The 21,662-nt window shown below is 40.2% G+C and overlaps 1 protein-coding gene across 6 annotated transcripts in view; it reads right to left on the reverse strand.

Annotated features, from left to right (window-relative positions):
• MAP3K5 (mitogen-activated protein kinase kinase kinase 5) overlaps nucleotides 1–21,662 on the reverse strand; it is a 266,344-nt gene that overhangs the window by 53,232 nt on the left and 191,450 nt on the right. For all 6 annotated transcript variants that reach the window (XM_055114152.2, XM_034962926.3, XM_063605010.1 and 3 more), the window contains 4 exons: nucleotides 12,607–12,740; nucleotides 3,931–4,058; nucleotides 2,892–3,028; nucleotides 1,055–1,160 (listed from right to left, as the gene is read on the reverse strand). In XM_055114152.2, the coding sequence (XP_054970127.1) occupies nucleotides 1,055–1,160; nucleotides 2,892–3,028; nucleotides 3,931–4,058; nucleotides 12,607–12,740 (505 nt within the window). The remainder of the gene's footprint in view (nucleotides 1–1,054; nucleotides 1,161–2,891; nucleotides 3,029–3,930; nucleotides 4,059–12,606; nucleotides 12,741–21,662) is intronic.

The raw sequence follows: 21,662 nt of genomic DNA on the forward strand, positions 1-21,662 counted from the left end.
CCTCCCTATAACTGTTGGGCAGTCATGAATCTCTTGAGTCTGAGCTTCCTCTTGGCTACTGTTACCTTTTTGGAAATCACTTGGTCTCCACCCTCCCAGTACTTTGCACCAGAGGCAGCTCAGTGGCTGCGTTGCCTACTTTCTCAGGAAAGCTCTCTCCCTCCCTTCTTCTGAGTCGGTGAGTCACTTCCTCTTCTGAATTGAAATCCTAAGGTTATTTATATTGTGGAGTAGGGGAGTCAACCACAGAGAGTAAACAGTAAAAGAGGGAATTCATCGTCCAAATGGGAAGTGATTAGGGTATGAGTAAGAATCACAGAGAGGTTGGGCCAAGGAAATGTTTAATAAAAAAAAAAAAAAAAAAAATCTTGCTAGAGTTATTGTAGGCCAACCAGGAAAGAAGTAATTACATGAAAAGAAAAATAAGTAACAAGTTGAGAATTAAAAAAAAAAAAATCTTCAGTGGCATTAAGCAGGAGACTAAGCAAGTCATATAAATACAGGAAGAGAAAAGGGCCAAATCAAATTCTGTAACACATTTTTCAGTGAGCATCAAAAGATACCAACATTGGCCAGGCGCAGTGGCTCACGCCTGTAATCCCAACACTTTTGGAGGCCACAGGTATATCGCTTGAGCCCAGGAGTTTGAGACCAGCCTGGGCAACATGGTGAAACCTTGTCTCCATCAAAAATACAAAAAAATTAGCTGGGCGTGGTGGCACATGCCTGTAGTCCCAGCTACTCAGGAGGCTGAGGTGGGAGGATTGCTTGAGCCTGGGAGTTTGAGGCTGCAGTGATAGGTGATCACACCACTGCATTCCCGCCTAGGTGACAGGGCAAGACCCTGTCTCAAAAAAAAAAAAAAAAAAAAAAAAAAAAAAAAAAAAAAAAAAGAAAGAAAAGAAAGAAAAGAAAAGAAAAGAAAGAAAAGAGAAAAGATACCAACATTACTGTGTGTGAGAACACCAACTGAATTTCTCTCTCACATTGTGCTCAAACTCAGCAATTATTTCTTTAATTACATAAGATCTGTATCATCATTGCAAAAACATACCAGTAAAAGTTTCAGTACAGGGGTTTATGCCAGCAAGCCTCTTTGATGTCCCGAAGTCAGAGATCTTGAGAACACCACTGTAGGTATTAATCAACACATTGTCACCCTAGAGAACAGAGGACTTTAATCACAATTGTTATCTTTCTTCAGATACTGTCTGTTGTTGACTTGGTAAGTCCAATTTAAAAAAAAAAAAGGTGTCCTTACAGCTACCAACGACATTAATTCTGTATTCTTCATTAATAGTTTATCTCAATAGTGCATTCTTGACACCATTTTTTGTTTACATATTATCAGTTTGAAACCAACCGCCTTTGCGAAAATTACAACAGTGAGAAAATTATGACAGTAAAAGAGATCTGATCTAACCACCACCATCTTGCCTTAAATTTCCAAACTTCCCTTGGTCATTCCAGGGTGTAGACCAAGCTCACTTGGAGAAATTTAATTTATAGTTTAGTTGATAATAGCCCTTCCCCAAAACTAAACCATCTTTGTAAAACTAATGAAAGGCCACCAGGTTAGGAGGATGAGAGGGGCCTAAAGTCCGCTAAGATGTAGGCACAGTCAAATGATTATCAGCCCATTATTCTGGGGGTCACAAGATTTGCAACTTCCCCAATTGTTCCTATAATTGACATCACTATTGTAGAACCGAAGACTGGCCTTTTGAGATGTCTTTACAGGCTTTTCCATTTCTGACTATCAGATGGCATCACCCAGACCTGTGACTCTGGACTCAACCAGTCCTGTGGCCCCCACCCAGAAGTGGACTCAACACACAAGAACCATTTTCCACACCCCTATAATTACATCCCCAACCACCCAGACCCTAGCCCCCTGCTCACCAAACTATCTTTGAAAAACCCTAGCCTCTAAATTTTTGGAGAAGCTGATTTGAATAATTATAAAATCCAATATTTTGTTTGGCCATCTCTATGTGTATTAAACTCTTTCTCAATTGCAATTCTTACATCTTGAGAAATCAGCTCTATCTGGTCAGTGGGCAACATGAACTCATTGGGTGGTTATAAGTTCTTCATAATCTGCTACTCAGATCACAAGATCAAATATGATTCCTAATTGGTTAGAGCTTGTTGCTATTTACAGATATATAATGATGTATGTATAATTAAATTACGATTTTCATAACTTTCCAGTTACCTCACTTTCTTTTCTATGTTTCTTTACTTCTTTTCCTGGAATATGTAGGGACATGATAGATAAATGGGCTTTTTGGTTGATTTTAGGGTACTAATATTAACTTATTTTCAACAGTCCAGACTTTGTAAAAAATGTATTAGTTCTGAATTTTCTTTTTAAAAAGAGAATGTAAAGTTATTATTTTAGCTTATTTTAGAGAATCTATACCTTATAATTATAGTTAAATCAATGAATATGTGATACTTGTGAGAAAAGAGGAATTTTTTTCTTCTAACCATTCATCCATTGATTCAGTAAGTATTTACTGAGTAGCTACTATGGGCAAGGATACAAAGATTAACCAGCCTATAAGCTCCTCAGGACCAGGGGCCATCTCCTGTTTAACTTTTGACAGCTGCATCCCACACCACAGAGCTCCTAGGAAACATTGTGTGGTGGGAGCACAATCTTGTTGGCTGAACGAAGTTAAGTAGTGTGTTCCTTGAGCAGAAGCGTTAAGACATGAACATAAATAACTGATTCAGGGTTGAACGATATTTTATATTTCTGCTGTTTCTAAGATTTACTTATTCACCATTCTAAATTAATACTCATAACACAATATGACTTTTGCAAGTAAAATAATAACCCAGCAAAGAAAGAACTCATGAAAATGAATGCTGGTGTACCTCACCTTTATGTCCCGGTGAACTATCTGATTGTCATGGAGATATTTTAATCCTTCCAGTATTTGCTTTGTATAAAAGCCAATTGTTTGCTCATTGTCTTTTAATGGACCCCATTTGGAACGAAGGAGAGCAGAAAGACTTCCTGTAAAGTAGGGATAAATAGTAAATAAATCCTCATTCAAATGAGCTCTTTAAAGTGTATTAATAATGTAACAGTAATTTAAGCTAACAGTCATTGGTTCTTCACAGTGGCCCAGGAGCTATACTGGATATCGGGCTCAAACATGAATTTGCAAATATCCCTACTCTAAAGATGCTTGTAATCAAATATGTCTAAGTAAAAGGCCAATGTCAATTGCCAACTTTAATTCAAGTCATGATGATAGATACTGAAATGGTTCCCATATTTATGTATTGTCTCTGTGAAATTACATAATTCACATGTAAAGCTTCTAGAACTTTAAATTATTTGAGCCTTATTATTTAAGGAATGTGACTTTGTGGCCTGAGTCATATAGCATTCAGTTGTAACTTCTGATTCTGTGATTATAGGCTAAATCTCTTCCGCATTTTTGTCCTGTAAATGATTGGAGAAGACTGAATGGTGCCAAAGAAAAGATCCCCTGAGACCATTACCCCTCCTTATGGAACATTAAAATAATGTGCCTTGGAATACAGCAAGCTGTAACCACTTAAATGTAATGACTTTGGGTAGAAGATGTTGCCACCCTGTTAGTCTTCAGCTTATACAAGTGAAACATGAACTTCCTCACTTTGGAACACTGGCCCATTCTTTTGGAGTCTGTGTTTCCTAGGTGGCTATCCTCAAGCTTTGCACTGGAATAAACTCTATACATTAGGATATTTTCTAAATCTCATCATTTATGGTTGACATCTCCTAACAAACTGGAGGTAATGTCACATGTCCAATTTTTCTTTCAGTTTAAACAGATTAAGACCTGGACTCTAGTAAATCCCATTCAATTTTACTCCCCTTCGAGGCTCTAAACATTCACACTTTTTAAAGAAAGAAATATCTCTTACCTCCAGGGACCTGCTCCATGAAGATTTTAATGAAACCATTCTCACTGAAAGAGCCCAGATACTGGACAATATTTTTGTGCTTCAGGTGTTTATGCAATGCTATTTCTTCATGCAGGGGCTGAGAGTATCTAAAAGACATGCAATTGTCAATGAGTTAATTATGTAGCCAGACTTTACTGTATAAATTTAAACAATACAAATGGAAAACGTCAGCCAAATATATGTCCATATGTAAAACCAAAACAACCATTTAAGGCCTTTATTTCTCCTAAGGTAAATTCTATGAGGTGGAAGGTTTGGTAGGATCTAAGGGGAAATGTGTCAGGTACTAAGCCAGTTGTATACATTAATTCATTTCCATGAGAAGGTGGTATTGGTATGCCCATTTTACAGACGAGGAAACTGATTCACAGAGAGGATGACTGACTTGCTCAAGATCCCAAAGCTATTAAGTGACAGAGCTAAGATTCAAACCCAGGAGAACAGAAATCGTCCACAGTTTACTCTCCATATTAACATATTAACATGACTTTCTATTCCACTGGCCTCATCAACACAACTTTATTATTGACTACAAAACTTTACTATTACAATTTACTATTAATCAGGAGACTCTTGCCCAGGAAGACAAAACTTGCATAATGTACATTCCAGAACTTCCTGAAAGGCCCGTCAATTCTTCAATAGCAAACACAAAACCACTCATATGTCAAATCTCTTTGAGTCCCTTGCATCAAAATCTCCACCTTACTGTATCCACTAATTCTATTATATCATGATTTTTACCTAATCCTCATGAAGCCTCCACATTGAAAGTGTGACTTCAAAATTATGTCCTTGATATATGTTGCTGATTCAAATTATAAAAGTTATTTTATATTTCTGGAGCAGAACAACACTTTTGATGATTATTGGAAGTACTGTAAAGCTTTATAGACTCTTAACCACCCTGAATTTAATGTAGCCCTAATGTAATTATTGTACAGCTTGCCAAAGAACATAATTTCAGCAAATTGAGTTTTAAAAATCAAATTGGCTTTTATTCATGATTCATGAGCCAGGCAGTATCCAATCAAAATAGGAGGTCCACTGGGCATGGCAAAACAGTGGGTTTTCTTTCCTAAGGTAGCTTGAGCAGGAAGAAAAACAACACAGAGCAAAAACCAAGTGGTTAACGTTAGGTTACTTCAGGTTACTTCCCTTGCAGGGGTTAAAGCAGAGGGGACTTCTTTTCATGCCAGCTCAGGTTCGCTGGGTGCCTTTTGATCAGTCCCTGTGACTCTGTTTTGTTTTTGTTTTTTGAAAACTGGCCTGTTGGAGAATTTGGCTATCATCTCTCTCCTGATTTTTCAGAAGGTCAGATCTTACAAGTAAACTGCTTAGTTTTGGTTTGGTGATGTGGAACCCTAGCATGGTTCCACAGGCTGGTCTATTGGAGCCTAGTGCAGGAGCTCAGTCCAAATCAGTAGCCTCAAATTTTACTTAAGAAGCTAAATATTGTAGGGTGTCAGCAACAATAAATACAGACTCAAAGCAATTCCTCGAGATATAGATCTATATATAATCTAAATTGAATATATATCTCTCTTCTATAATGGAGGCTACAGGTGTGAAATACACTAATAATTCACATTAGTGCAAACCTGGTGTCTCACACTTGCTTCAGTCCTACATGTAGGAAACCCTTAGATCTTACACTGACAAATCCATTGGTTAATGCTGAATAATGCTATTTTCAATAAGCTTTTTAGAGTAAGTGCTTTAGCTAAAGCAATTAGTTTATAAACATTTAAATTCATTTAATTTAAATTAATTTTTATTATCTGTGTAATATTTCCAGAAAGCAGCCAACAGCAATAACAATAACAAAAGACTTGTATTTTAGATCGATTATTCTTTTTTTCTTTAAAATTGCTTTAGGAACTATGAAGGGCACGTATTAAAATGAGCACTTTAATAGTATACCAGTTAGAAATAGCAACAACATTTTGATAATTGCTTGAGTGAGATAACACCAGAAATATCAATATACAGTGTTACCAATAAGATACTTAGGTAATGACTCTCAACTATAAGGGTATTTACAAGTTGCTTCTTCCATGAGGGTTAAAACACTTTGATGTTGGTTCATACCTGCTCCTCTTTTTTTTTTTTTTTTTTTTTTTTGAGATGGAGTTTCACTCTTGTCGCCCAGGCTGGGGTGCAATGGCGTGATCTCAGCTCACTGAAACCTCTGCCTCCCGAGTTCAAGTGATTCTCCTGCCTCAGCCTCCCAAGTAGCTGGGATTACAGGCGCCTGCCACCATGCCTGGCTAATTTTTGCATTTTTAGTAGAGATGGAGTTTCACCATGTTGGCCAGGCTAGTCTCGAACTCCTGACCACAGATCACCTCTCCCCACCTCAGCCTCCCAAAGGGCTGGGATTACAGCTGTGAGCCAACAAACCTGGCTTATAACTGTTCTTGATATGGATTAGTGGCAAATACTGTGCCTCTGTATTCTACAGAGTTAAGAGATAAAGAAAAATCTGAAACAATCAAGTAACTCGATGATGATGATGATGGTGATGATGATGATTTGAGACAGGGTCTCTCTCTGTCACCCAGGCTGGAATGCAGTGGCACGATTACAGCTCACTGCACCCTCAGCCTCCCAGGCTCAAGCAATGCTCCCATTTCAGCCTCCCGAGTAGCTGTGACTACAGGCATGCACCACCATGCCCAGCTAATTTTTGTATTTTTTGTTTTACCATGTTGTCCAGGCTAGTCTCAAACTCCTGAGCTCAAGTGATCCGCCAGCCTCAGCCTCCCAAAGTGCTGAGATTACAGGCATGCACCACCATACCGGGCCCTCAGTTAATTATTAATCAAAAGACTCCCACCTCCTGATTCTCTACTGAAAATGAAAACATCAATGCTTAAACTTAAGACCCTGGAGAAGCAATATCCTTACCTCATTACTTAAACTAAGGAGATAGCTCAAAATTTGCAATAATAGTCAGAATCCAACCTAGCTAAGGACAAGTACTCTTCTCCAATATAAAAAATATTACAAACACCCAGCATTTTCACTAAGTGTAAGTGCCAAGCATTAAACAAGGATGGAATTATAATTTGTTCACATCAACAAATTATTCTTATCTATGAGAATTATAAGAAAATCATATTTCTTCTCAATTACCTGTAACAAGGGAAAGAAGAAATGGCCTAGATAATCAGAGATACTTACATATTTTGGTTTTGACAAAACTATTAATCCACAGGTATCTCCAGACATCCCCTCTGAGTCAAATCCCTACTGCTAACCATCTAGACCAGTGGTTGCCAACCTTGACTGGATATTTACATCTCCTAGAGGGCTTCTAATTGTCCAGGACCACTCCAGGATTTTTGGAAGCAGAGCTTGAGCATCAGTATTTTTAAAAGCTCCCCTGTTGTCTCTCATATACAGCTGGGTGAAAAATGACATAGAAATAACCAGTCCACAGCCGGTGCAGTGGTTCACTCCTGTAATCCCAGCACTTTGGGAGGCCAAGGTGGGCAGATCACTTGAGGTCAGGAGTTCAAGACCAGCCTGGCCACATGGTGAAACCCCATCTCTACTAAAAATATAAAAATTAGCTGGGCGTAGTGGCAGGTGCCTGTAATCCCAGCTACTTGGGAGGCTGAGGCAGGAGAATCACTTGAACCCAGGAGGCGGAGGTTGCAGTGAGCCGAGATCGCGCCACTGCACTCCAGCCTGGGTGACAGAATGAAACTCCATCTCAAAAATAAAATAAAATAAAAATAACCAGTTCAGGATATGTAGAATATCAGAAGAGAAAGCCAACCTGAGATTAACAACTAGTTGGGGGTGGATGATGAGAGCATACTAAATCTACCTCTTCTCTCTTACAACCACTTTGATTCTCTAACAAAGTGGTTTTAGAACATGAAGGAAACAGAGGAGAAATTGTTTCCATTGCTCTGATCCTTCTTTACAGATGGTAGTTTAGTGTACACCCAGGTTGTATCATGCATTATTCACATCACACTACTTTTGTAATTATGCTTTGTAACTGTAACTGCTATCTTTTTCAACAAAACGTCCACACCCCTCCAGGTTACATGGATAGAAACAACTTTGTTTGCTGTATCTTCACAATAATAGAGTTGTCTGTGATCTCTTTATATTGTCAATAAGAAGATGCCCTGCACCAGCTGTTCAAGCTAAGGGCTTGTCATGTGCAAATCACATATACCAACTGCATTGTTACAGAACAGGAGCTGAAACATCTTGTTGGTGTTGGTGTGCTTTGTGTGTGTATAGTAGCATTTGAATAAACTTAAACTACAGGGTGATTTTAAAAGTGAGTTTCTTCCAAGTGTTCACCTAAATCCATCAGGAGGAGAGAAGAGAGGAGCTGTGGCTAAAGGTTAGTGAATTTGGCTGCAGCAATTTGATAGTGATGACCTCGTTAAATTTCATATTGTTTCAAAGTCTACACTACCTATACATATGCTCCTTAAGAACGCATAGGACTGAAAGAAAAATTTTAAGATGACAACTTTATATATATTACCTAGGTATTTAATGAGTAATTTCTATTACTGTTTCATAAGAATCCATAATCATGTCTCATGAATTAACTAAGAGGAAACTTTGGAACGACACCAAACAAATATGAAATTGAATGAAACTACACATGCTGCAGGCAGCAACAGCTGTTTGCTTACCTAGTATCTATTCTTCCCTCTTTCTATGATTTTGTTTGGAGAAACAAATGGCTGGCTAAAAAGCCAGAGTTCCTAGTTCCTTGTAGGTAGGGGTAGGCATTTTGGGTGAGTGCAACAGAGGAGAAAGTATACTGGGCAGTTCTGGGAAGCTCTGTTTTCCTTTTCCTTCTGGACTGACATATGGAACCTGGAGGCAGTGTGAAAGTCATGCACTAAGGATAAAGAGCTGGGACCGGACACAGTGCTTGCATGGGAGGGGGTGTCTTTTTCAGTTTGGGACAGTCAGAGAAGACCTCTCTGAGGGCTTGACATTTGAATTAAAGCTTAAGTGATGAAAATGAGGCAATCCTGCCAAGGTCTGGGTTGATCTTGGTATGCCCGATAGAGAGACACCAGTGTGGCTGGAGTGGAAGTGAGGCCACAGAGGAAGCAGATCACCTATGGCCTTGTGATTCAAAGTGAGGGTTCTGGGTTTCATGCTGGTTGCAATAAGAATCCACTGAAGGGTTTTAGGCAGTAGTGACGTGATGTGATTTTTAAAAATAGATGTTATTATTTAGAGCAGTTCGTAAGTTCACAGAAAAATTGAGAGGGAGGTACAGAGATTTCCCACACACTCCTGGTTCCCACACATGCACAACCTCCCCCATTATCAACATTCCCCACCAGAGTAGTCCATTTGTTACAACTGATGGACCTTCACTGACACATCATTTTCACTACATGATTTGATTTTAACTTCAGAAAGACCTCTGTGACTCCTCAAAGAAGGATGGACTAGGAGTGGAGGAAAGAGTGAAAGCAGAGACCAATTAGGAGGTGATTGCAGAGACTAGAAGGGAGTCCCAGCGACAGGCCTGAAGGCTTAGATTAGAGGTGCAGCTGTGGTGATCAGAAAGAGTAGAGAGATTCAGAATATATTGCAGAGGCTGATACAACAAACAGTACAACTTACTGATGGAGTAGATGTGGAGTGCAAGAGAAAGAGAGGAATCAAATGAATCCTGGAGGTTAGCCTGAGCAGCTGGATACATGGGGAGACAGTAACTGATGACACAAGGAGTACTTTAGGGAGAGTATATTTGGGAATAAAAATTGGGTTCACGGCCTGGCGTGGTGGCTCACGCCTATAATCCCAGCACTTTGGGAGGCTGAGGTGGGCAGATCACTTGAGGGCAGGAGCTCGAGACCAGCCTGGCCAACATGGTGAAACTCTGCCTCTACTAAAAACACAAAAATTAGGCGGGCATGATGACGCAGGCCTGTAATCCCAGCTACTCAGGAGGCTGAAGCATGAGCATTCCTTGAACTCGGGAGGTGGAGGTTGCAATGAGCTGAGATGGGGCCACTGCACTCCAGCCTGAATGACAGAGTGAGTCTCTGACTTAAAGAAATAAGGAAATAAAAATAAAATCTGGGTTTGCTATTGGGTTATATACTCACTACCTAGGTATATTTGATGGATTCCTTTGTACTCCAAACCTAAGCAACACACAATATTCTTTTGTAACAAACCTGCGCATGTACCCCCTGGTTCTAAAATAAAAGTTAAAAAAGGAAAAAAATCCAGGTTCAGTTTTGGTCCTGTTAACCTTGAGATGCCTTTGAGATCTATAACTGGAGATGTGGGGTAGACAGGTAACCTGGGGAGCTCAGGGGTGGGTCCTTCCTAAGGAAGGCTGGTCATGTGGCCTATGACCACGGCCACAGAACGTGGACTCAAGGGCAGCCAGAGTCAGCCCATGATGTAGCCCAGCATTAAAGCCTGGCCAAATATGGATAATAATAACCATCTATTAAATAATCCAATCCTCTCTCTTTCAGACTTTGAATACACAACACACACAACTGTGTATCATACACTACAACTGCGTTGCACTAATTACAGGAGCACTGCCTTATAGAGAGATGTAAGGGAAGCCCTAAGGCAGCAGAAATCATGAGGTTGAGAGAAGACAGAATTATTAGTTAGAGAAATAAACCATAAGGCAGAGCACAAGAGCAGTGAGCAACAGATAATCCTATCACCAGAGCGCTTCAGTTTCCTGAACATTTTTGTTCCTAAAAAAGATTCCACCTTTCACAAGGCCTCACTATGTGAGATTCAACTCATTTCTTCAAGCATAAGTTGGTGCAAAAGTAATTGCGGTTTTTGCCATTAATTACTTTTGATGGCAAAAATGTATATATTATACATTTTGTAGTTGTCACACAGTTCTTGGATATTGTCCCAGTTTTTTTTCAGTCTTTTTTCTCTTTGCTTTTTTAATTTTGAAAGTTTCTACTGATATATTCCCAAACTCAGAGATTCTTTAACTGTGTCCAGTCTACTAATAAGCCATCAAAGCCATTCTTCACTTCTATTACTGTTTTTGATCTCCAGCATTTTAAAAAATTATTCCTAGGATTTCCATCTCTGAGCTTACATTACCATCTGCTCCTGCACAATCTCTACTTTTCCATGAGAGCCCTAAGCATGTGAATACGATTCACAATCTGATAACTCTAATATCCCCGCCATATCTGGCTCAGGTTCTGACACTTGCTATGTTGCTTAAACTGTGTTTTTTTCTTTCAGTATGCCTTATAGTTTTCTATAGAAAGGTGGACATGATATCCTAGGTGAAAGTGCTGCAGTAAATAGGCCTTTAGTGATGTGGTGGGAAGCAGTCAGGGAGGGGAAGAGTTCGACAGGTCTGTGATTAGGTCTCAGTCTTTTAGTGAGCCAGTGCACCTGGGCTGTGAATTTTACAAGTGCTCCTTAGCTTTAGCCCCCTTAGGTGAGACAGGACAGCTAGAGGTGGGCTAAATTTGGTACTCCACTTCCCCTAGTTTGGTTAGGCTCTGGTAAAATAGTCTCTTGTGGACAGACCTTGTTAAGAACAGAATGCTCAGTGTATTTAAAAATGGTGACTTTGCCGGGCATGGTGGCTCACGCCTGTAATCCCAGCACCTTGGGAGGCCGAGGCGGGCGGATCACGAGGTCAGGAGATCGAGACCGTCCTGGTTAACACGGTGAAACCCCGTCTCTATTAAAAATACAAAAAATTAGCCAGGCGTGGTGGCAGGCACCTGTAGTCCCAGCTACTCGGGAGGCCGAGGCAGGAGACTGGCATGGATCCAGGAGGTGGAGCTTGCAGTGAGCCGAGATCGTGCCACTGAACTCCAGCCTGGGTGACAGAGCAAGACTCAGTCTCAAAAAAAAAAAAAAAAAAGAAATAGTGACTTTTCCTTTCTTGCTGCCAGAAGCACAATGGGATTTCTCTCATTTCAAGTCTCTGTGAGGACCTGGTAAAGCTCCAAAACTCATGAAAGTGTGACCCTCACCCCCAGCCCCCAGTGACTGGGTCCCGCTGGAGTTTTTAACTCAGACTTCACAGTGGGCCTCTAGAGATTTGTCAGTTACAGTTCAGTTTTCCTACCCCAGCACTGGTTCCCACAGAGGTGAGCAGATCATGGATTTCTGCTCAGTAAGTTATGAGTCTCTCAGTTTTCCAGTCTCTCCAATTTCAGGGGCAGCTGCCTCCCTTGCAACTTCACTGACGAATCCAAGAAGAGCCACCGATTTCAGTCTGTTCAGCTTTCTACTTGTTAAGATGGAAAGACAACTTCCAAGCTCCTCACATGCCCGACTGGAACCTAGAACTGGTTCCAACCTAAACGATTTCTGATAGTGCTTATTCCTCATCTATTCACATAATACATCCAACTTTATCCAAGACAACCTGAGCCCAACACACACAGGGCCATTCTCTTTTCTAGTCTTTGAAAGCCCCATTCTTCCCCACCAGTCTGGCACTTCAAACACTGAATGATGCAGCAGCGAAACCTCAGAAGGAGCTAATTCACACAGTGAAGTTTTCACAGTTTCATTCATTAGAATATCATCAAGTATTTTCTAAAATACTGTCAACAACCCAAAGTACTACAGAACAGCTTTTAGTAGCTACAATTACTGTACCTGCTGTCTCTCTCTGGGATTTCCTTAATAGCAATTCTCACTTGGTTGCTCAAGTCCCGACCTGCGTAGACTATCCCGTAAGTGCCTTTTCCTAAAACGACTCTGTCACCATTTTCATCATATTCATAGTCATACTACAAAAGGAAAAATGGGGAGAAAAGATCGAAACATTAGTTCATTCTACATTTCAAACATCAAATTTTTTTCCAAGAGCATTATTCCTTATCTTATCAGATGGCATTAACAGGCTGAAGTTCTAAGAAGCAGCTTCAAGGATGAACAAATAAATGCTCCCAACATAAAGCAGATACTGTGTTTATGTTTTCACAACTGTTACAAATACAGTGGGGATTACATAGTTAACTTCATAGAATTGCTTCTCCAAAAGCCATGTGGATTCTTTTACCCACTCAGTTCTGTTTTTCATTGATTCTGGAGATCAGTGAAACAGTGTATAACTAGCATCAACATCTATCAATGTCTATCACATCTAATAAATCTTCCTTTTGTTATTCAGCTTTTGATGCTGTTAAAGCATTTCACACTGCCAGGAGAATAAAACCACCGAAAGGCTTTGGGTAAGAAGAAAATGTTGACATCTTACCAGGTGCCAATGATAAAGTCAGGATTATTTTACTTCACCACTCCCCACCGTTTCCCCAAGACCCAAAAACATTTTTTTAAGTGAAAAATAGAGGAAAATTTTGATCTCTGATGTAGAAAGGAAATATCTATAGTTCTAAACTCCAAACTGTCAAGTATGTCAGCCAAATATGGAAAACCGGACCTACAGAAAGGATTCAGTAGAGACCTCCTCAGATCTGGAGGCATCACCCCAAAGCCACATCCTTTGTGTTGGACTGGAACTAAATGATTTAGGGCCATCACATGATCAAGGCATGTCCCTGTAGAAACCCAGCATAAAACTATAGACCCCTGGGAGAGAACATTAGAACAAGCTTTTCATATAGTCTACATTTTGCTGGAGTTTAAAACTGGCAGTCCATAGTTAGATTCACCTCACAGCAGGGTCTGAGTTGGCCATTAAAAAAAATTATTTCTGGCCAGGTGTGGTGGCTCATGCCTGTAATTCTAGCACTTTGGAAGGCTGAGGCAGGTGCATCACCTGAGGTCAGGAGTTTGAGACCAGCCTAGCCAACATGGCAAAACCCCGTCTCTACTGAAAATACAAAAATTAGCTGGGTGTGGTGGTGCATGCCTGTAATCCCAATTACTCAAGAGGCTGAGGCAGGAGAATTGGTTGAACCTGGGAGACGGAGGTTGCAGTGAGCTGAGATGGCGACACTGCACTCCAGCCTGGGCAACAGAGCAAGACTCCATCTCAAAGAAAAAAAAATGATTTATAACATGTATAAGTCAACAAACTTAACGTTAATACTGATGAGTAATCTATGAAGAGGGCAATGATCATGAGTTTTTATGCTCTTTAACAACATAGCCTTGAAATATATAAAGCAGAGTTGATAAAATTTCAAAGAAAAATACACAAATATCAACCACAATAGATTTTAACAGAACTCTTTTAGAAAGGAATATATCTGGCACACAGATTTTAAAATAGAGAATCTAATGGCACAATGAACAAGTTTGATACAACATCTACAGAGAGAGCTCTGTACCCAGATACAGATTCCTTTCATGCATACATGAAAAATATATTATAACTGATCACATATTAGACAACAAAGAAAAATTTCAACAAATTCCAAAGAACTGATATCATAAAGACCATGATCTCTGAGCACAGAATACTAAAAATAAGACAGCCAAAAGTATATTTTACTTTCCTTTAAAATAACCAATGGGTTAAAAAGGAAATGACCATGGGAATTACACAATAATTTTTTAAATGAGAAGAAAAACATTATTTATCAAATTCCATAGATATGGAGTTAGGTAGATGAAAAATTTCATGATCTTAAAAAAATCCATTAGAAAATAAAAATTTAACATGAATAAGTTTAATGGTCAAGTCAAGGAAACAGAAAAAGAATAACATGTTGCTACCAAGACAGTAGAAGAGAGGCTCTGGATTTGGCAAGATGGTAGACCAGATACCTGAGAACCTTCCTGCTAAAAACACATAGGTAAAATAAAACAGACATACTTTTAAATGTCTAGCTGGGCTTACTAAAGAGTAAATGTGACTGCAGAAGCTAGAAATGAAGAGGAAAGGAATACTAGCAGGTAATCACAAGAACTCCTGCAGCCCAAAGGGTGGGGATGAAGGCAAGATTTTCAGTTTCATTAATCTAGGGTGGGAGTTTGTCTGCTTTTTTTTTTGGTAAAAGGTCAGATAGTGAATGTTTTAGCTTTGAGGGCCATCTAGTCTTTGTAGCAACTACTCAATTCTGCCATTGTGATGTGAAAGGAGCCCAGCTGATATATAAACAAATGGGCATGCTTATGTTCCAATAAGGCTTTATTTACCAAGATTAACAGTGAGCTGGATTTGATCCTGGGGCTATAGTTTGCTGACCTCTCATGTGGGGCTTGGGTCTTAATGCCCAGGAGGGGATAGGAAGTATGGTCTAGTGCCTACGCCAGGCAAAGAGCAGAAACACACAAAACCAGGCCAGTGGTGAAAGGGTAGATTAGAAAAGTCAGCCCACTACACTGTGAAACAAAAAGAAGGCTGGTTTGTCTCAAGACTGAGCTCTGGAGGAGCAAAAATAGGTCTTCTCTAAATACTTTCAACCATAGCTGATCCTGGTGCTGTTTGAACTTCAAATTAACACTTATTATAATACTCATAATTGCTTTTGAGCCTGGGATATCCCTGGAGTGCCTGGCAGAAACAAAGCAAAAACATTTTAATGGCAGACCCCTTGAAGTTTGCTATGCAGAATTCTTACTGATAATGCACCACTAAAGTTGAACTCACAATCCAAAAAATATAAACTATGTAAGGAAACAATTCAACATCAGTGAAAACATATATGACAAATCTCAATCCTCAAGACTTCATTAAGTCAGAAATGACAGAATATAGTTATAAAATATGTACATTTAACATAAAGATATAAAATATTTAAAAATGAGAGGATAAGATATTCTAAAAAAGGCCAGACTTGAAAGAGAATTGAATACAACTTCCAGAAATTCAGCCCTAAATAGGAAAAATAAAAACAAACTCACTGATATATGACATAGGGAAACTACAAAATATGAAAGACAAAAAGATCATAAAAGGGCAAATTACCTACAAAGGTAGCTCATCAGATCACTCTGCAAACTCTTGGGTACACACGCATGACTCGAGAGGATGGGGCTGGGGTGGAGCATGTCCCTACCGGCTCCAGGTTATTTGTTTCCAACAGGTTTCCAGGCCCTTATAGAAGGCAGTCAGGTGGTGTCTTCTGGGGAAAATTATGCCTAATACAATGCTAGGGCTGGAGTGAGCACTGGCCTCCTTAGCATGAATCCTTCTCTGGCTCAGGACAGAGGCCAAGCTCTGGAAGGGAGATGACTACTTACCCATTGCCAAGTATCCAGTGGCACATTAGAGAATAGCCCTGTTCTGGCTGCCTAACGTAAAGCTGGAGACTGTCTTGGTCCAGGGTAGATCATCAGAGTGACCAGGTGATAGGTGGTCAGAGGGAAGGAACAGGCAGCAGGGATCATTTAGCAACATGCCATAACTCAGAGTTAAAACTGGGCTCCTGTGAGGAGGCAGGAAGCATAATCCAAACAATGCCACCTGAAGGAGCCCAAGTCTCCACACCCAATTCCTGTGGTCTAGACTTCTGCAATGCTGTGCCTGCCATGCTGGAATTCCACCAGTGGGACCTAGCCAGCAGCAGGTAAAGAAGCTCAACTTTCCCAATGTGCCCTCTCAAAGGATTAGAAACCTATACACTCCATCTAGTACCACCACCATTTTACACTACAATGCTTTATAATCTTAAAGGAAAAAAAAAAAAACAACTTTCAATAACCCACCTCACTTGACTATCATCATAAGCATGTGTAATAGGTTTCTGATTACTTTCAATTTACAAATGATAAGAAATTTTTTTTTCCAGTGAAAATATATCAGAGTTGTGGTTTGAAACCAGCTTGTGAGATTCCAGATTTTGTATCCTTTCCACTACCTATGCATTAGGGAAACCCTATCATAGAATAAGAGCTTACAGGGTGATTATTAGTTGTTTCCAAATACCAGTGTTATAAAGATATTACAGTATATTGTTAATATCCATTGAACATCCATTTGCTTTTTTTTAGCAGACATCTGGTAGCCACTGTCCTCTTAGAATTTTGTTTTTTTCCTTCTCTTACTATGTATTTCAAATTTATTGCCAACTGTTCTCAGATTTTTCTTCTTAAAATCTCACAAATTCATTTTACCTCCTTATTCTCACCGGAGTTGCCTCAGAATCTCTGTAGAAGTAGCACAGAAGAAAAGCACTTCTCTGCAAAAAAAAGTTCAGAGGCTTTTCTCCTCTCTTGTTGCTCCATTCCCCAATTTATTCTCCACTAAATTGACAGTGAACTTTCCAAAGTCCAAAGTGCCACATGAACTTTCCATGTCAGTGCCACTGCATCTATTTTATTGGCAGCTTGTTACTTTCCGGATGAAATCCAAACTCCTTAGCACAGCATAAATGCCTGCTATGGTCTGAATGTTTGCGTACCCCCCTCTTCAGCGCCCTCAAAATCTGTATGTTGAAACCGAATCACAATGTATTAAGAGTTAGGCCCTTTAGAAGGTGATTAGGTCATGAGGCTAGAGCTCTCATAAATGGGATTAGTCCCCTTATGAAAGAGGCTTGAAGGAGCCTGGTTGAGCCTTCAGCCATGTGAGCACCCACAGAAGGTACCATCTAGAGGAAGTAGGCCCTCACCAGACACTGAATCTGCTGGTGCCTTGATCTTGGATTTCTCGGCCTCTGGAACTGTGAGCAAAGCATTTCTATTGGGTATAAATTACCCAGTCTAAGGCATTTTGTTATAGTGGCCTGGATGGACCAAGACAATGCCCTTCAAGATCTTACAGCTGCCTCTGTCATCCTCGTCTGGACACTTGAGCTCTTCGAGACTTGGGACTTCATCCTTAATTACTCTATCCCCAGTTTTAGCATGTAGCTTGTAGTAGATGCTCAGTAATTATTTGCTTAATTAATTAATCAAGTTATAGAAAAATGTGATGAGAACTTTTTTAGAAAAGAACTAGATCCCAAAACAAAACATTTAGAGTCATTATTGGTTTATTCTTGGGTGAAAGCATTTTTCCAATAGATATATTTAAATCTTTTTTTTTTTTTTAAAGAGTGTTTTGCTCTGTCGCCTAGGCCGGAGTGCAGTGGTGCCATCATAGCTCATTGCAGCCTTGAACTCCTAGGTTCAAGCAATCCTCCCACTTCAGCCTCCTCAACAGCTGGGACTTCAGGTGTACAGCACTATGTCCAGCTAATTTTTTCTATTTTTTGTAGAGATGGGGTCTTGCTATGTTGCCCAGGCTGGCCTTGAACTCCTGGCCTCAACTGATCCTCCTGCCTCGGCCTCCCAACCACTGGGAGTACAGGTGGGAGCCATCATACTCAGCAGTTTTTTTTTTTAAAGAGATGGAGTCTTGCTATGTTACCCAGGCTGGACTCAAAGTCCTGGGCTCGAGTGATCCTCCCAAATAGCTGGGACTCAGGTGCACACCACCAGGTCCAGCTCTACAACAGGTATGCTTATATAGAAGAGTGAATAATACATAAACCTTGATGAGGCTGCTAAAGTTTTCATTTCCCCTAGGAATCTAAGGCATCAGAAGACTATTTTTTTAAAAGATTATGTATTAGATACAGATTTAAAAGATTATGTATTAGATATAGAAGATTAGATATAGAAGCTGACTCCTGTTAAGCAAAATGGTGATAGTAAAATGAAAAGGAATTGTAAAAAGAGCAGTGTTATTTAAGTAAAACCATCTCTGTGGGTAATTGCTGCTTTGTTTTTCTATCTCCCCTTTCTATTCTTACGAGATAAAGATAGAAATTGAAATGGCAGTTTTGAAAGAAAGCTGAAAAGAAACAAGAGACTGGTTCAGCCTAGAAGGACAGAGAATCATCTATGTATAAATGTCCAGGAATAGTAGAAGAGAGGGTTTTAAAAAATAAAAGGTAACATTACATTGCTTATATATTTTGCATTCTATTTCTATGGTAATAGGTTAGCAAATCAGGTTGTTGCTAAGGGAAACAAGAATTTCATTCTGAGGCAATCATGAGAATTTTTCTAGAATCATCTCTTTATTGCTGTCTGCCCAGAACAATCTAAACTGGTAGCGGGAAGAGAATCAGTGTAGGAAGGCAACATTGACAAGGCCAAACAACGAAGTGGTGACTCACTGAGTCCTTGCACTCTCGAAGGAAACAACCACCTTAGAAAAAGCCATGCACTTTCGGCAGGGGCTTAACCACGTTAGGTGAGTAATCACCTCGAAGACCCAAATGGCAGCTCTGTTAATGTTCAGTCTGTATGGCCTTCTTAATATGTAAATACCAAAACATTAATAACTACTAATAACATTAATAGAATGCCAAAAACACTGCAGGTACAAATATCTAGTGTGATGGATCTCTCCTCCCTTAGATCTTTACTCACATCTCACCTTTTTTTTTGAGAAGGAGTCACGCTCTGTCGCCCAGGCTGGAGTGCAGTGGCACAATCTCAGCTCACTGCAAGCTCCGCCTCCCAGGTTCACGCCATTCTCCTGCCTCAGCCTCCCGAGTAGCTGGGACTACAGGTGCCCGCCACCACACCCGGCTAATTTTTTGTATTTTTAGTAGAGATGGGCTTTCACCTTGTTAGCCAGGATGGTCTCAATCTCCTGACCTCATGATCCACCCGCCTTGGTCTCCCAAAGTGCTGGGATTACAGGTGTGAGCCACGGCGCCCGGCCACATCTCACCTTCTTTTATTTATTTATTTATTTATTTATTTATTTAGAGTCTCACTCTGTCGCCCAGGCTGGAGTGCCTAGGTTCAAGCGATTCTCCTGCTTTAGCCTCCCGAGTAGCTGGGATTACAGGCGCTTGCCACCATGCCCGGCTAATTTTTGTATTTTCAGTAGAGATGGGGTTTCGCCATTTTAGCCAGGTTGGTCTCGAACTCCTGACCTCAAACGATCCAACTGCCTCGGCCTCCCAAAGTGCTGGGATTACAGGCATGAGCCACCACACCCGGCCTAAATCTTACCTTCTTAATGAGCTTCCCAGGCCTTCCTGTCTAAAATTGCACGTCCCTGCTACACTGTAACTTCCTAAACCCTTCCCTGGTTTATTATTCTCCTTAACCCTGATCACCATCTAACATACTATAGATGGTATTTTACTTATTTGTGTTTATTGTCCGTCTCTCATTAGAAAGTAACCTGAGTCTACAGCCATACCACCCTGAATGCGTCCAATCTCTTCTGATCTCGGAAGCTAAGCAGAGTTGGGCCCGATTAAGACTTAGATGAGAGCATGTAAGCTCTCAGTGATAGCAGGAATTTCTCTCCATTTTGTTCTCTGCCATCTCTCCAGCACATGGAATGGTGCCTACCATTCAATAGCTGTCCAAAAAATATGTGAGTGCATTAGTGAGATCCACTTGGACCCACTGATGTGGATGAAGATGATTTTAGGCTGAAAACATCAGAAAAACAGCAGCAGCAGAAAAAAACCTTATCTAAACTTCTTTTGCAGACATAATCAATGCCTCCTAAAATACATCTGCCATTTATTTCCTCTCCAGGAGGTTAATGACCAAAGAGGAGATAGACCACTTGCACCTAGAGGAGATGTTGCATAAACAAAACCTTATCAAAACTTTCTGTTCCTCACACTTGTTTCTCATTAGTCTCCCACCATACACTTTCTTAAAGTCTTAACCCTCTTTCTTACTAAGATGATATATAAACACTCAACTCTAGCTGTTTAGGGAGCCAATTCTTTGTGTAAGTCTCTTTCACTGACTTAGCATTGACTACATGAATAAATTTTGGCTAGGCATGGTGGCTCACATCTGTAATCTCTGCATTTTGGGAGGCCAAGGCAGCAGCTTAGGCAACATGGTGAAACCCTGTCTCTATAAAAAGTACAAAAATTAGTCAGGCATGGTGGTGCACACCTTAGTCCCAGCTACTCAGAAGGCTGAGGTGGGAGGATCGCTTGAGCCCAAGAGATAGAGGCTGCAATGAGCCAAGATCACACCACTGCACTCCAGCCTGGGGGACAGAGGGAGATTCTGTTTCAAAAACAAAACAAAACAAAAGAATAAAGTTTGTCTGCTCTCCTGTTAACTTGTCTTTTGTCAGTTAATTTGCAGGCCCCTGACCATTGAACATAAGCTGGTACAAGAAAAAGGCTTTTCCCCATTCCCAACAGAATGAATGAATGAATAACAAATTGATACTCATATCATACAACACTATAAGTGATGTATTTTCTCAGGCAGGGAAGTAACTGTGGGTATTCAGCTTCATATCTGCACAAAAATAGAAATAGGATGTTAAAAAAGAGTTTGCTACATGATGATTCCAAACTGACTGAAATAAATTCTGAACCATAATTACTAAGGTATATGAGGCCAATCATCAGAAAAGAAAACAGTAAGGTCTTCCATCTTCCTGCAGATATTTGAGTCAAATGAAAATAATGTCACTTTTTTTTTTCTTTTTTTTTTTTTAGACAGGGTCTGGCTCTGTCACCAAGGCTGGAGTGCAGTGGCGCAATCCTAGCTCACTGCAGCCTTGACCTCTCGGGCTCAAGCAGAGAGGTCCATATGGATTGGAGGCCTTCTCCCATCCATATCTCTCTCCTCCCAGTTTGAGATATTAGGTTGGTGCAAAAGTAATTGTGGTTTTTGCCATTATTGCTACAACCTAATATTAAAACAACTGTGATTTTGTCACTGCCCAGCTTCAGACCCTTCAGATTGAATCTCTTCTACTTGGACACCTGGCACCATGTGAGCTCATGTGATTAAAAAGGGCATAAAGCCACCATCCTGCCACGGGACATTAACAGTCCAGTCCAGTGCAGGCTACCAGATGACAA

This window comes from Pan paniscus, chromosome 5 (assembly GCF_029289425.2).
Source record: "Pan paniscus chromosome 5, NHGRI_mPanPan1-v2.0_pri, whole genome shotgun sequence".
Lineage (NCBI taxonomy): Eukaryota > Metazoa > Chordata > Mammalia > Primates > Hominidae > Pan > Pan paniscus.